Here is a 13038-nt window from a genome sequence, read left to right on the forward strand (position 1 = left end):
TCTACATTTAGTTAATTCCCTAAGAAATATATAAACACTACCCTCTTCCTCTCTAAAGGTAACTGAGGTGCAATAAAATGAGTAACAATCCTAGAAAAATGAAATGGAGGTTACTTTGCTCAAGTTAATGCATGTCAGAAATCAGGGGACAAGTCATGTTCATTTTAAAGTTAGTGAACTGTTTTGAAAATAATATCATAAACACATTAAAACTTTGAATATGCTTTATTATACCATAAATTCCCAGGAAATATAAGAAATATAATTTCTGAATGGAACTAATAATTTCACAAATACTAGCACTTTATTGACAACAGCCAAATTTTCTAAGGTAGTGCACATGTATTTAAGTTACCTTTTTAAAATCTCAACGCTTTTTACACATTTCAAAGGGAAATTATAGGAGATTCTAAATTTTTCAATATTCAGTGTAAAAATCTACATGTGATATAAATATACATCTTAAGGGCAGGAGGAAGGACTGCTTGTGAATTGCTTTGCCTGAGTTGTCAGGCTCCTGTATTTGCACTAGGTACCATTATGTTTAAGATCATTGCTGGAAATTTTCCTAATAAACTGAAGAAAAGGTAAGTTTAAAAAACTGCTCAGTCTTTAAAGGCATTAAAAACTGGTATAATTTTGAAAGGGAAATGATATATCCCTTACTTACTTACATACAGACTAAACAGAAATTTCAAATACTTTACTGAAAAACCAGCACACGAACATATTTTAAAGCTGGACACGGACAGCATTTTACAACATCCAAAGCTTGCATGCAAAACTAGGTAGTACCAATGTTTCCGCCACATGCCTAAGGGTAAGTGAAGGGGGACGAGTGCCCCAGGGCCAGCGCAGCGCCACTCGGACATGTGGACAGCAGGTCACTCTTCCAGGATGCTGGGTAAACACTCTCCGAAAAGGATGCCCTTATGTAGTAATTCTGCACCTACATCCAGTTTGGTAATCGAACATTGAACTTTTTGGTAAATGTATTTAAAACCTATGAAAACTTCCCCAGAGACCAAATAAATTATTAAATAAACTATAAGGGGGACAAAATGCTGGTAGCTAACGTATGTTCATTCTAGGGTCTCCAGTGGAAGAGAGAGGAGGAAAGAGGTGACAGCAGCTATTTCCAAACCTAGGTTATGATCAGAATCATCAGATGGTGAAATTTAAAAATTTTGTTCAGGGTCTCACCCTAAATCTATCTAGAAATTACAGCAAGGGAATTCTCTGTAAGCAACCCAAGTGATTCAGCCAAGGTTGAAAGTGAGAAGCCAATCTAGGTAATCACAAAGAATTTTAGGATTCAACGTGTGACATTTATCATTTACTCTACATTTGTCCAAATGTCTCACTTCCCTATTTTTCTAATAGTAAATAACGAAGGGACTCGGCAAGTGAAGAAAGAGTCAATAGGTTACCAAAATGGATTTTACTATGTTTAACTGGACAAGACAGTATGAGCTTATTGCTCAGGATTCAACTACCAGATATTTTTTTAATGTTAATAAATCTTAAACGAGGGGGTTTCCTTATTCAACATGAAAATTCAATATAAAATGACTCTAAACACTAAGTGATATTTAATATAAAATTTATACAATTCTTCAAAATTTTTAAAAATTGTTTTACAAAAAAAAATCCAATGTTAGGAAAAAAATAATCCCTTAAATTTGAGGTAGGGGAATAATTCTCTCATATGAGAACAACTATCACAGTGTTACTCTCCAGGTTAGAAATAAGGAAAATATTTCAATACTCTGTTTATGTACTAACTTTGTAAATGTAAGTATAAATGTTTTAAGTGTGGATAAATATTTTGGTTTTGTTTTTAATGCAAATAATAATTAAAAATATGGATTTTTTTTCTTTTACATTGAAATTGTACACACTCCACAACTGATAAGTGAACAACTTCTTAAACATCTATTTTCACTTATAAACCTTGGAATAATAAAAAAGGTAGTACCTACATAAGAAATTTTACAATGAAATTACAATTGTATGTTTTTCAAAAGCTAAAGTGATTTTAGATTTTTTCAACATTCAGATACAAAAATTATGTATTTTAATTCATTGTAGCACAATTCAAGTATTCTCTAAAATTTTAATATTTAGCCAACTAGTACATGATATTAAATGACTTTTCATAATAGCTTTTCTTTTTGAAGATTACTTATACAAAATGGTGTGACACTCTAGGACTCTAAATGGCTTAAAAATAAGTTGAAAGAACAAATGACAACAGACAAAGCCTTTATGAGTAGTACATCAACAACACATATAAGTTTGCACACATCAGTAATAAGGCAATTGCGGGTAACTCCCCAAAAGTACTGGAATTCATGTAAACAAAGACTATGTATATTCCTTTAGGGAGAAAACACACTACCATAGATAAAATATATTCAAACGGTTGTGACTTTAAACCATATATTATTTGAATACCACACGGAACCAACAGGCATAACCTATCAATTTAATAACTGAGAGATGTTACTTATTTGTGAAATAGAAGGTTGATACTTCTTTGAAATAATGAAAAAGAAGTATTTTGAAAACAGACATCCACTGTTTTCTAGAAATAAATATACACACTTAATGTATTGCAGCATAGGAGTATTGTCCTAGCATTAACCATAACATTCAATCAGTAGTTTTAAAATATTTTTTCCACATGGGGACTTCAATCTTCTACCTTGTTAGCTGACCAACAACTTTCAAAAGAGTTTTATTTTCCTGCTTTAGTTGTTCATTTTCATCTTCTATGTCATCTAGGTCCTTAAGGAAACAAAAAAGAAAATATTATATGAGTTTTTTAAATACTTAAAAATATTCTAAAGGTGATAAAAACACTTTAAAACACATACACGTGGGCCCCCCGGGTGGGGGTAGCGCCGCCTTCGGCCCAGGGCATGATCCTGGAGACCCAGGATTGAGTCCCATGTCAGGCTCCCTGCATGGAGCCTGTTTCTCCCTCTGCCTGTGTCTCTGCCTCTCTCTTTCTGTGTCTTTCATGAATAAATAAATAAAATCTTTAAAAAAAATTAAAATACATACATGTGCAGCAATGTCCACAATAGCCAAACTGTGGAAGGAGCCTCCGTGTCCATCGACAGATGAATGGATAAAGAAGCTGTGGTTTATGTATACAATGGAATATTCCTCAGCCAGTAGAAACAACATATACCCACCATTTGCTTCGACGTGGAGGGACCTGGAGGGTACTATGCTGAGTGAAATAAGTCAATCGGAGAAGAACAAACATTATATGGTCTCATTCATTTGGGGAATATAAAAATTAGTGAAAGGGCATAAAGGGAAAGGAGAGAAAATGAGTGAAAATATCAGGGAGGGCGACAAAACACAAGAGACTCCCAATTCTGGGAAATGAACAAGGGGAGGTGGATGGGGGGTTGGGGTGACTGGGCGATGGGCACTGAGGGGAGCACTTGGCAGGATGAGCAGTGGGTGTTATGTTAAATGTTGGCAAATTCAACTCCAATAAAAAAGAAATTTAAATAAATAAATAAAATTCAAAAAATATAATAGTGGAGAAAAAAATAAAATACATACATGCAAAGATAATTCATACAAGCATTTAATTTGGAAAAAACAAGTGCCAATTCTGAAAACAACTTTAGATGGAATACATCCTGCCTGAAGGGAGCATCCACTTCAAGTCCTTCTCATTAGTATCACGATAAGATAGATCATCTCGTGCCAGATTTTTCAGTTTAAGAGAAGCCAAAAATCAGAATTCTTTAATTTGTATGTCTTCCAATTTTTAATCATTATAAATACCTAATTTTTTAGCTAAAAACAGATCTCCACTTCCCCCAAATTGAGGGCTAAAGAAAATTCATATGTGGGCAATATAAGACTCAGGACCTCGGATTACAGTCTGTCAAATGGGGCATCAAAAAGATCAAGGTGTAAGGGTGTTTTTTTTTTTAAGATTATATTTATTTATTCATGAGAGACACACACAGAGAGAGGCAGAGACTTAGGCAGAGGGAGAAGCAGGCACCATGCAGGGAGCCCGATGTGGGACTCGATCCTGGGACCCTGGGGTCATGCCCTGGGCTGAAGGCAGCCGCTGAACCGCTGAGACACCCAGGGGTCCCCAGGGCATAAGTTCTGAATGCACCCCTCTCACTCTGTAGGATCTTGAACAAGGGTGCACGTTGTGAGGTGAAAATCTAGAGCATTCAGTTGATCTGGTTCAATTTGTGTTAAGCTTTTCTCTAACATCGTGTTTGAGGAGCTTAAAGAAAAATGAAAGCCACTAAACTAAGTAATTATCCTCCAGCTTTAAATTCATATGATTCCAGGTCTACGTTCCCTATATCAATCCTAGTGCCAAATATATAACCATCTGGTAAATATGAAGATAATGCACTCTAAGTTTCATTTAGAAGAAACTATTTCAAGGCAGTATGTTTACTGATAGTTGTGAAAGCACACATTTTAAAATTTATCCTTGTATTTCAAAATAATAAAACTTGGAGTAGTCAATTTAAATTATAAGCATTCTGCTGGATAACAGCATTCTAATAAATTTAGCATACTACCTTTGGACAATAGGTGAACGTTTTTAAAATGTGCAAAAACAGAATGTGCATTTACTTACAAATTAAATGAATGATGTTGGGGAACTTACTTGTTGAAAGCAACAACAATAAATATACAAGATTTCAAGAATTACTACAACTGAGACCCAAGATTTATTTTTTTTGAGACCTAAGATTTAGAATTAAATAATAAATTATATTCCTGTATCATCACTAAGTTATAAGCTGTAAGAGCAGGTGTTTTATCTTTTTAACGCACACAGTGCCTAAGACAGTACTAATATATCACAGACATCAAATCTATTTTCAGATTTTATTAAATCATATTCCAAAACCAACAGAGGCAGATTTCCCGGGTTCTAACCAAGATGAAAGACTGTCTACAATTATGGAAGAGCTTAGACTTGGGGCTATGGAATACCTAATGTCAAATACTGGCTCAGATAGTTACTATGTGATTACTAACTAGGATTTTGAGCAAGTTAAACTCTTAAATTTCGCAGTCTTCATCTATTACCTGTAGTTAATGCTCCGAGCTTTATTAGAATGGATCTGCACATAAGGAGGCCTCTATTTTCTCTTCTTTCATTGTTAGAGTTACAATTGGCTTAGGAATCTGTTCCCCTTTTCCCTGAAGCAAATGTATTTCCATCTTATTTAGAGCCTTTTAACATGCAGAACTATGGAATCTCTTCTCAACACTATTACCTAAATATGGCTTAGCACTAATACCTGCTTCTTAAGCAAAAAATAAATTCTAGGGCTGGGGATCCCTGGGTGGTGCAGCAGTTTAGCGCCTGCCTTTGGCCCAGGGCGCGATCCTGGAGACCCAGGATCAAATCCCACGTCGGGCTCCCGGTGCATGGAGCCTGCTTCTCCCTCTGCCTGTGTCTCTGCCTCTCTCTCTCTCTCTCTGTGCGTGACTATCATAAATAAATAAAAATTAAAAAAAAATTCTAGGGCTGAATGCAAGAAAAAGAGTTACAAAATAGTATAATAGAGACCTGGGGGGGGGGTAAGCTAAACCTAAAGTGGGGGCTGTCTAAGTATAACTGGAGGGGGAAAACTGGTGAAAATACACACAAAGACATCTGGAGTTTCTTATGGCAAGAAAGTAGCAAGTTTAGTTGTTCACCGAGGCAACTCTGTGCTAATATCCTTTTATGTGTGGTGGTGACTGAGCTGCCTCTCACCTCCAGACTCTTAACAAAGCACTGAACAAATCCATTCATCAGTCCATCCCCAAAAGAATAGTATTAACTGAATACAACTGATAATTGGCCAGAGGAAATCAGTTTATAGAATGAAATGATGATTCTTACTACCACAAATTACCATCTCATTAAAAAAATAATGAAATTAAATAATCTCTTCATATGCATATATTTTCATGTATACATATACATATTTCATGTTTACATATACATATTTTTTTCAGTTGCCAGGAAAAAAAAAAGAAGAAAAAAAACTATGAAACTGGAATGTGTGAATACTCACTCTATTTAACAAATCAATTTCTTCTTTGAGTTTTCCGATCATTTCCTCTTTATCTTGCATTAGTCTCACAAGTCGTAAGTTTTCTTGCCTTTCTCTTACTACTTCCTGGTAGATATAATTACAAAGTATTAATTGGGGAAGTAACTGGCTGTTTTTAACCTTAAATGACATGCATCTGTCAAGTCTGGCGAAGTGCCTTAGACATAGGAAGATTTCCAATGCATTTCTTAAGTAACCTGTGAGGGAAGGAAAAACCTATCCTAAGAAAGACCCAAAGAATGAGAGGAATACAGGAGTTGTAAGATGTATTTTTTTTTGTCTCAAAGATTTATTTATTTGAGAGAGAGAGAGTCCGCAAGTGCAAGTGCGTGTGACCATGGGCAGAGGAGCAGAGTTGGACAGGCTCCAAGCAAACTCCTTGCTGAGCATGGAGCCCCAGGCCGCCTTGATCCCACAATCCATGAGATCATGACCTGAAACCAAGAGTTGGTTGCTTAATCAACTGAGCCATCCAGGTGCTCCATATTTCTGAATATGTTTACACAATTCTTTTAACACTATTACCCGGGGCACCTAAGTGGCTCAGTCAGTTAAGTGTCTGCCTTGATAGGACCCCAGGGTCCTGGGATCAAGCCCTGGGTCGAGCTCCCTTATTCAGTGGGGAGTCTGCTTTTCCCTCTCCCTCCCCCAACTTGTTCTCTCTCTCTATTTCAAATAAATAAGTTCTTAAAAACAAAACAATACAAATACTAATACCCAATGACTTACCCTCTTTTAACTTTTCACCACCATTAGTAATGAAGTAGCTTACTTTTTTAATGGATAATATCCTGTTTGAGGAAATTCAAATTTTTTATTCAAAATACAAGGTTTGGGCCGCCTGGGTGGCTCAGTCAGTTAAATGTCTGCCTTGGGATCAGATCATGATCCCTGGGTCCTGGGATCAAGTCCCACATTGGGCTCCCTGCTCAGTGGGGAGTCTGCTTCTCCCTCTACCTGCTGCTCTCCCTGCTTGGGCTCTCTCTCTCTGACAGATAAATACAATCTTTTAAAAAATCTTAATTCAAAATACAAAGTTGAAGGGGCACCTGGGTGGCCCAGTCCACTAAGCCTCCGACTCAGGCAGTGATCTCAGAGTAGTTAGTTAGAGCCCCTTGTCAGCTCCACCTCAGCAGGAGTCCGTTTAGGATTCTCTCATTCTCCCTGACCCCACAATAAATAAATAAATAAATCTTTTTAAAAAATACAAAGTTTAAGAAAAGGTGATGGCTGTATGGAAACCTCTAAACAGAAAAATAATGGTCCTCTAGGTTGCCTGTGGCTCTGCTAGTTAATAGATAAAATAAAGGAACTGAAATAGATTACTGGTTTTTAAACTTTTTTTCTTTAAATAACACACCTTTTCCAAAGAAATCGTATTTAGAATCCAGGGCCTTGGGCTGGGTGGACTATTTTGGGGGCGAAAGAAAAGCAAAACTGAAAAATTTTGCACAGAATTTAATCTCTTTCCTATTAACCCTCAGAAAAGGTGGCCAGTCACCCTCATTCATCAGCTGTTGCCAAACTACTAGGAAGTGGATCCAAACTTGTGGGGAGCTGTAAAAGTCTTTCTGAAGAAACACTTGAAACCTATTAGACTATGTATTCCTTAAAGTTTTTAATTTAAACTCACAGAAACTGGTATCAAAAACTGAGATGTGAACTAAAAACATTCATAATGCCATAAAATTTTTTTAAATTAAATTTCTGTGTAAAACAATCTTTATATCACAGGGAATAATTTCAATTCATCAAAACAAAACATATTTTCAACAATCAGAAAGTAATCAGCACCATTAGCAACTTCACAGATTAAATGTCGACAGAAGAAAACCTGAGTGTATAGTTAATAAATTTATGCCAATATTCATTTAACTTGTTTTCAAGGATACTCCTAAACAGGCTTATTCTGACAATAGTTTCAAACACCAAAGATAGCTCTAGGGTCAAACCAGAAACCAGAAGAAAGTCTACAAATGATAAACTGTACAGATAACGTAATAAACGCACAGCAGGACACACTGCCAGCATAGACTTGTAACCATTTCAAAGACAGACTGTCTTTAATATATTAGAGGTAACTTGGGGCAGAATGGAAGTGCCCATTAAATATTTTTTTTAGTGCCCATTAAATATTAAGGAATATAAGAATAGGCTCCATTCCTAAAAATCTTAACATCAACAGAACTGGATAGGAAAGTATTAAGGCAATCAGAAAATGCCTAGCCACAATGCATCTGGAAAATATATACTTAAGACCGTGATTCAGAACTGCTACTTGACTATATATGGAAATGCCAATTAACACTAATGATATCTTCCACTAGCACCTCTCATTTTTTCCCCTTTGTTGGCACTCTCTCTCCCATACAAATTTCAATTTATTTTCTCAGCTGCTATAAAAGAAAAAAAAAAGGAATCCCAATGGTAATTAATTTTATCAATCTTAAGTAATTTGTAATTCATACCTTTTCAAGATCTTCAATTTTCTTTTCCAACATGCTACTTGAGACCAAATTACCTGAAGTATTTGCATCCCTGTTATATCGGCTGAACCCACTTCTATCTGTTCGGGGATATCTACTTGAGACATCTTCTTCAGAGGCAGTTGTGCTATGGAAATAAAAAGATGTATTTTATAAGTACCTAATACTCAGCAAGAAGAATGCCAGGAATATTTTCTATTCACCTGAGATAACTACCATTCCCTGAGGACACATGGTTTTAGTAGCCGACTCATTTATAACTAAAGAAATTAATCATTATTCCAACACAACCAAAAAAAATTTTTTTAGTTAATTCTTTTGACCAATAATTACTGAGTAGCTGCTAAGTACCAGACACTGTTCTAGGCAGGAAGATGTAACAGCAACAAAGACATGGACTCTGCCTTTCATAGGGCTTTCAGTTTACCAGGGAACAGAACCAATCATAATAAAGCAAGGTGACCGTGACAATAAGGTAAGAGGCCTAAGGTACTATGACAACTATGACAGGAGACTTAAGGTAGATTATCTGTGATGGAAAAGCATTTTGTTTCCTTTTTCTTAAGTTCCAATCCATCATGGACTAATACTTCTTGTAAGATAAAATAAAAACAAACTATGTAGAAAAATAAAAATTTAGAAGGCCATATAAAAATACAATTTCAGTGTTTTATTAGCCATGCCCACGAAATTAATTTCAATAATATAATTAGAATGAACAGAAAAAAGAATTACATAAAACTGTGTGATTTCACTGAAGTATGCATATAGGCAATCACAGAAAACAGCCATCACACTAATAACTTTTGTCATTTCAGAATTCTAACTTAACTCAAAGTGATGACCGACTGAAATGGCAATTCTTCATATCAAATACCAGTTCAAACTCTCTGAACTAATAGTATATAAGAGTTTTTAATGTTATAAGTGAGTTTGCTTCTTCTTCTTCTTCTTCTTTTTTTTTTTGTATTCGTTACCCATTACTGCATTAAAAACTACACCAAAATTGGTGGCTTAAAACAACACACGCGGGATCCCTGGGTGGCGCAGCGGTTTGGCGCTTGCCTTTGGCCCAGGGCGCGATCCTGGAGACCCGGGATCGAATCCCACGTCGGGCTCCCGGTGCATGGAGCCTGCTTCTCCCTCTGCCTATGTCTCTGCCTCTCTCTCTCACTGTGTGACTATCATAAATAAAAATTTAAAAAAAAAAATTAAAACAACACACGCTTATTATCTCATAATTTCTGTTGGTCAGAAATCTGGAAGCAGTTTAGCTGAGTGGTTATGTTTCAAGGTCTTTTATGAGGTTTTGGTCAGGTCTGCAGTCATGTGAAGGCTTGACTGGTCTAGAGAATTCGCCATTAAGTTCACTCACATGGCTGATGGCAAAAGGCTTCAATTTCTAACTGGCTGTTGACCAAAAGCCTCAGTTCTCAGTACGCAGGCTTCTCCACTGGGCAGTTTACCACATGGCAGCTGGTTTCCAGAACAGACAAGACAGATATGCATATCTGCTATGACCTAATCTTACAAGTGACATACTATCACATCAACCCTACGCATACTGCTGTGTGGAAACGGATTGCAAGATGTAAATACAGGAGGCAGGGCATCCATCTGGGAGCTCTCTCAGAGGCTGGCTACTTCTATGGTTTCTTTAATAGTACTTAACAGAGAAACTGGTTCCATAGATGTATGTTGACAGGAATAGAAGATATTTTAAAGCAATTTCAGCTCAGGGTATTAATTTTTAACTTTTAACTCAAAATCCAGAAAATGATGCTTTTAAAAATTTGTCCTCAATCCTTCGTTGGTAGCCAAAACCAGTAACTTATCCATCAAAATTATAATTCAGTCTAAAACAGCTTTTGATAAAAAACAATGGATTCTTAAACTATTAATTTCCTATGCATTGGTTTTCTTTCAATAAAAAATGAAACTCAAAGTGTGTCTTAACCAAATTTGTAAATTTGACAAACTTCTTACCAAGTTTGTCTTACCCATTTGATTTTAACATTTATAAATGTGCACTACAAGAATTACCAACTACTTTACTGATAATTGTTACTATACTGTGAAACCCATCATAACAATTTATGGAAACTTTTCTCCCAAATTTCTAACTTTCATTTTTGTCCTTGATATTATGTAACATTAAAAACATCTGACAGTCTTTTTTGCGTGGAAGGCTAATAAGGTCATTTTCTTAAAAGAGTAGGGCTATCAGATAAATAAGTCTAATTCACATATTTAATAAGTTTGGGGACCAAACTGGTTTCGTATCTTGCAAAAACACTAAGCATTCATCCCAAAGTTCAAACACTTTTGTCGGAATATTTTCCTTTGAAAATTATTGTATTCCTTAGCATATAGTAACAGTCAACTGGCTCAGCTTCCAAACTATCACTTATTTTTTAAAAAAAATCTCAAATTTATCGTATTAGTGTAAGCAATTCACACTTTTATAGTGAACTACTGCTAATCTAGCTGATATAGCAAGTACACTGTTTAGTTCAGCTGACATAGCAAGACTTTCTCAATGAAAGAAGCAGGACGTTGCTTTACATTATGGCACAAGTTCCAGCATGTTTTTCTTGTCACCAGCTCTCTATAATCAGAACATACTCCCACAAAAGCAAAGCAAAACTGCAAACCACATTGATTTGTTAACCCTTTAAAATTTTAAATAACTCATAGTAAGCTCCATTTGTCAGCAAGTAAGTTGAAAAATAAATTCTGCCTTCGTATCACTGTTATATTAACAAAATCAACGTGTTAATCAAATTGTAATAAAAATTACTTTCCTAAGCTTATTTGTCTCAGAGAGTCGGTCTTCTGTATCACTAAATTATTCCCAAGTATATCAAGCTATGGTGTTGTCAAAAAGTATTACATAAACTACCTTTACTACAGATTCATCCAACATTTCCAAACAAACATCTCTGTCTTTTTTGTTTGTATGTAGTTGTTTTCAATGTTAGCAACATGAAACGAGACTTAAAAAGAAACGAAAAAAGCCCTAATGATTACATATGAAATCCTGGAGATCTGCTTCTGTCAGCTTCTTAACTGTAATATTTCTTCTTTCAAAATGCATTTGTGGTTGTGAATGTATTTATGTAATACTTATAAATGCCACTTAACCCACTGTGGTTTTAGCACTTCCCCATCAATTATGGCTAAAAATTGAACTCAGCACAGGCATTCCTCAGAGATACTTTGGGTTTGGTTCCAGACCACCACAATGAAGCAAGTCTCGCAATAAAGAGGATCAAATGATTTTTTTTGGTTTCCCAGGGCATATAAAAGTTATGTTACACCATATTGAAACCTCTTTTTTAAATTTTATAAAACTATGTCAGTAAGTTTTTTTACATTTTTATTTAAATTCTAGTTAGTTAACATACAGTACAATATTGGTTTCAGGAGTAGAATTCAGTGATTCATCACTTACATACAACATCCAGTGCTCATCATAACATGTGCCCTCTTTACACCCATCACCTATTTAGCCCATCCCCAACCCACCTCCCTCCATTAAACCTGTTTATCCCCTATCGTTGAGTCTTTTAAGGCTTGTTTCCCTCTCCTTGCTTTTCCCCCTTCCCATATGTTCAACCTATTTTGTTTCTTAAATTTCACATATGAGCGAAATCATATGGTTATTTGTCTTTCTCTGACTTATTTTGCTTAGCATAATATACTCTGGCTCCATCCACATTATTGCAAATGGCAAGATTTCATTCTTTTTGATGGCTGAGTAATATCCAGATAATCTGTATCCATTCAAACTATGGAAACATAGTTTGCTAGTGTTGATACTGCTGCTATAAACATCAGGGTGCATATATCCCTTCAAATCTGTATTGTTGTATCCTTTGAGTAAACCTAATAGTGCAACTGCTGGCTCATAGGGCAGTTCTATTTTTAACTTTTTGAAGAACCTCCATACTGTTTTCCAGAGTGGCTGCACCAGCTTGCAAGACAGAATGCCCACTCTCACCACTTTTATTCAACATAATACTGGTGGTTTTAGTCACAGCAATCAGACAGTATAATGATATAAAAGGCATCCAAATTGATAACGAAAAAGTAAAACTCTCACTATTTGCAGATGATATGATACTATATACAGAAAACCCTAAAGAATCTATCAAAAAACTACTAGAACTGATAGATGAATTCAGCAAAGCAGCAGATACAAAATAGATATACAGAAATCTGTTGCATTCCTATACATTAATAATAAAACAGTAGAAAGTGAAATTAAGAAAACAATCCCATTTACAAAAACTATACCATAAGCAACAAAATATCTAGGAATAAACTTAACCAAAGAGCTAAAAGATCTATACTCTGAAAAGTATAAAGCACTGATGAAAGAAATTCAAGATGACACAAAGAAATGGAAAAATATTCCATGCTCATGGATT

General features: G+C 35.5%; 1 protein-coding gene across 1 annotated transcript in view; it reads right to left on the bottom strand.

Moving 5' to 3' along the window:
* Nucleotides 1–206: 206 nt before the first annotated feature.
* PAWR (pro-apoptotic WT1 regulator) overlaps nt 207–13038 on the bottom strand; it is a 103878-nt gene continuing 91046 nt past the window's right edge. The window contains 3 exon segments of the mRNA XM_055341765.1: nt 207–2790; nt 6081–6185; nt 8588–8732. Of these exon segments, the coding sequence (XP_055197740.1) occupies nt 2704–2790; nt 6081–6185; nt 8588–8732 (337 nt within the window). The 3' untranslated portion in view covers nt 207–2703.

The sequence above is a fragment of the Nyctereutes procyonoides genome, unplaced genomic scaffold, assembly GCF_905146905.1.
Source record: "Nyctereutes procyonoides isolate TBG_1078 unplaced genomic scaffold, NYPRO_anot_genome, whole genome shotgun sequence".
Classification (NCBI taxonomy): Eukaryota; Metazoa; Chordata; class Mammalia; order Carnivora; family Canidae; genus Nyctereutes; species Nyctereutes procyonoides.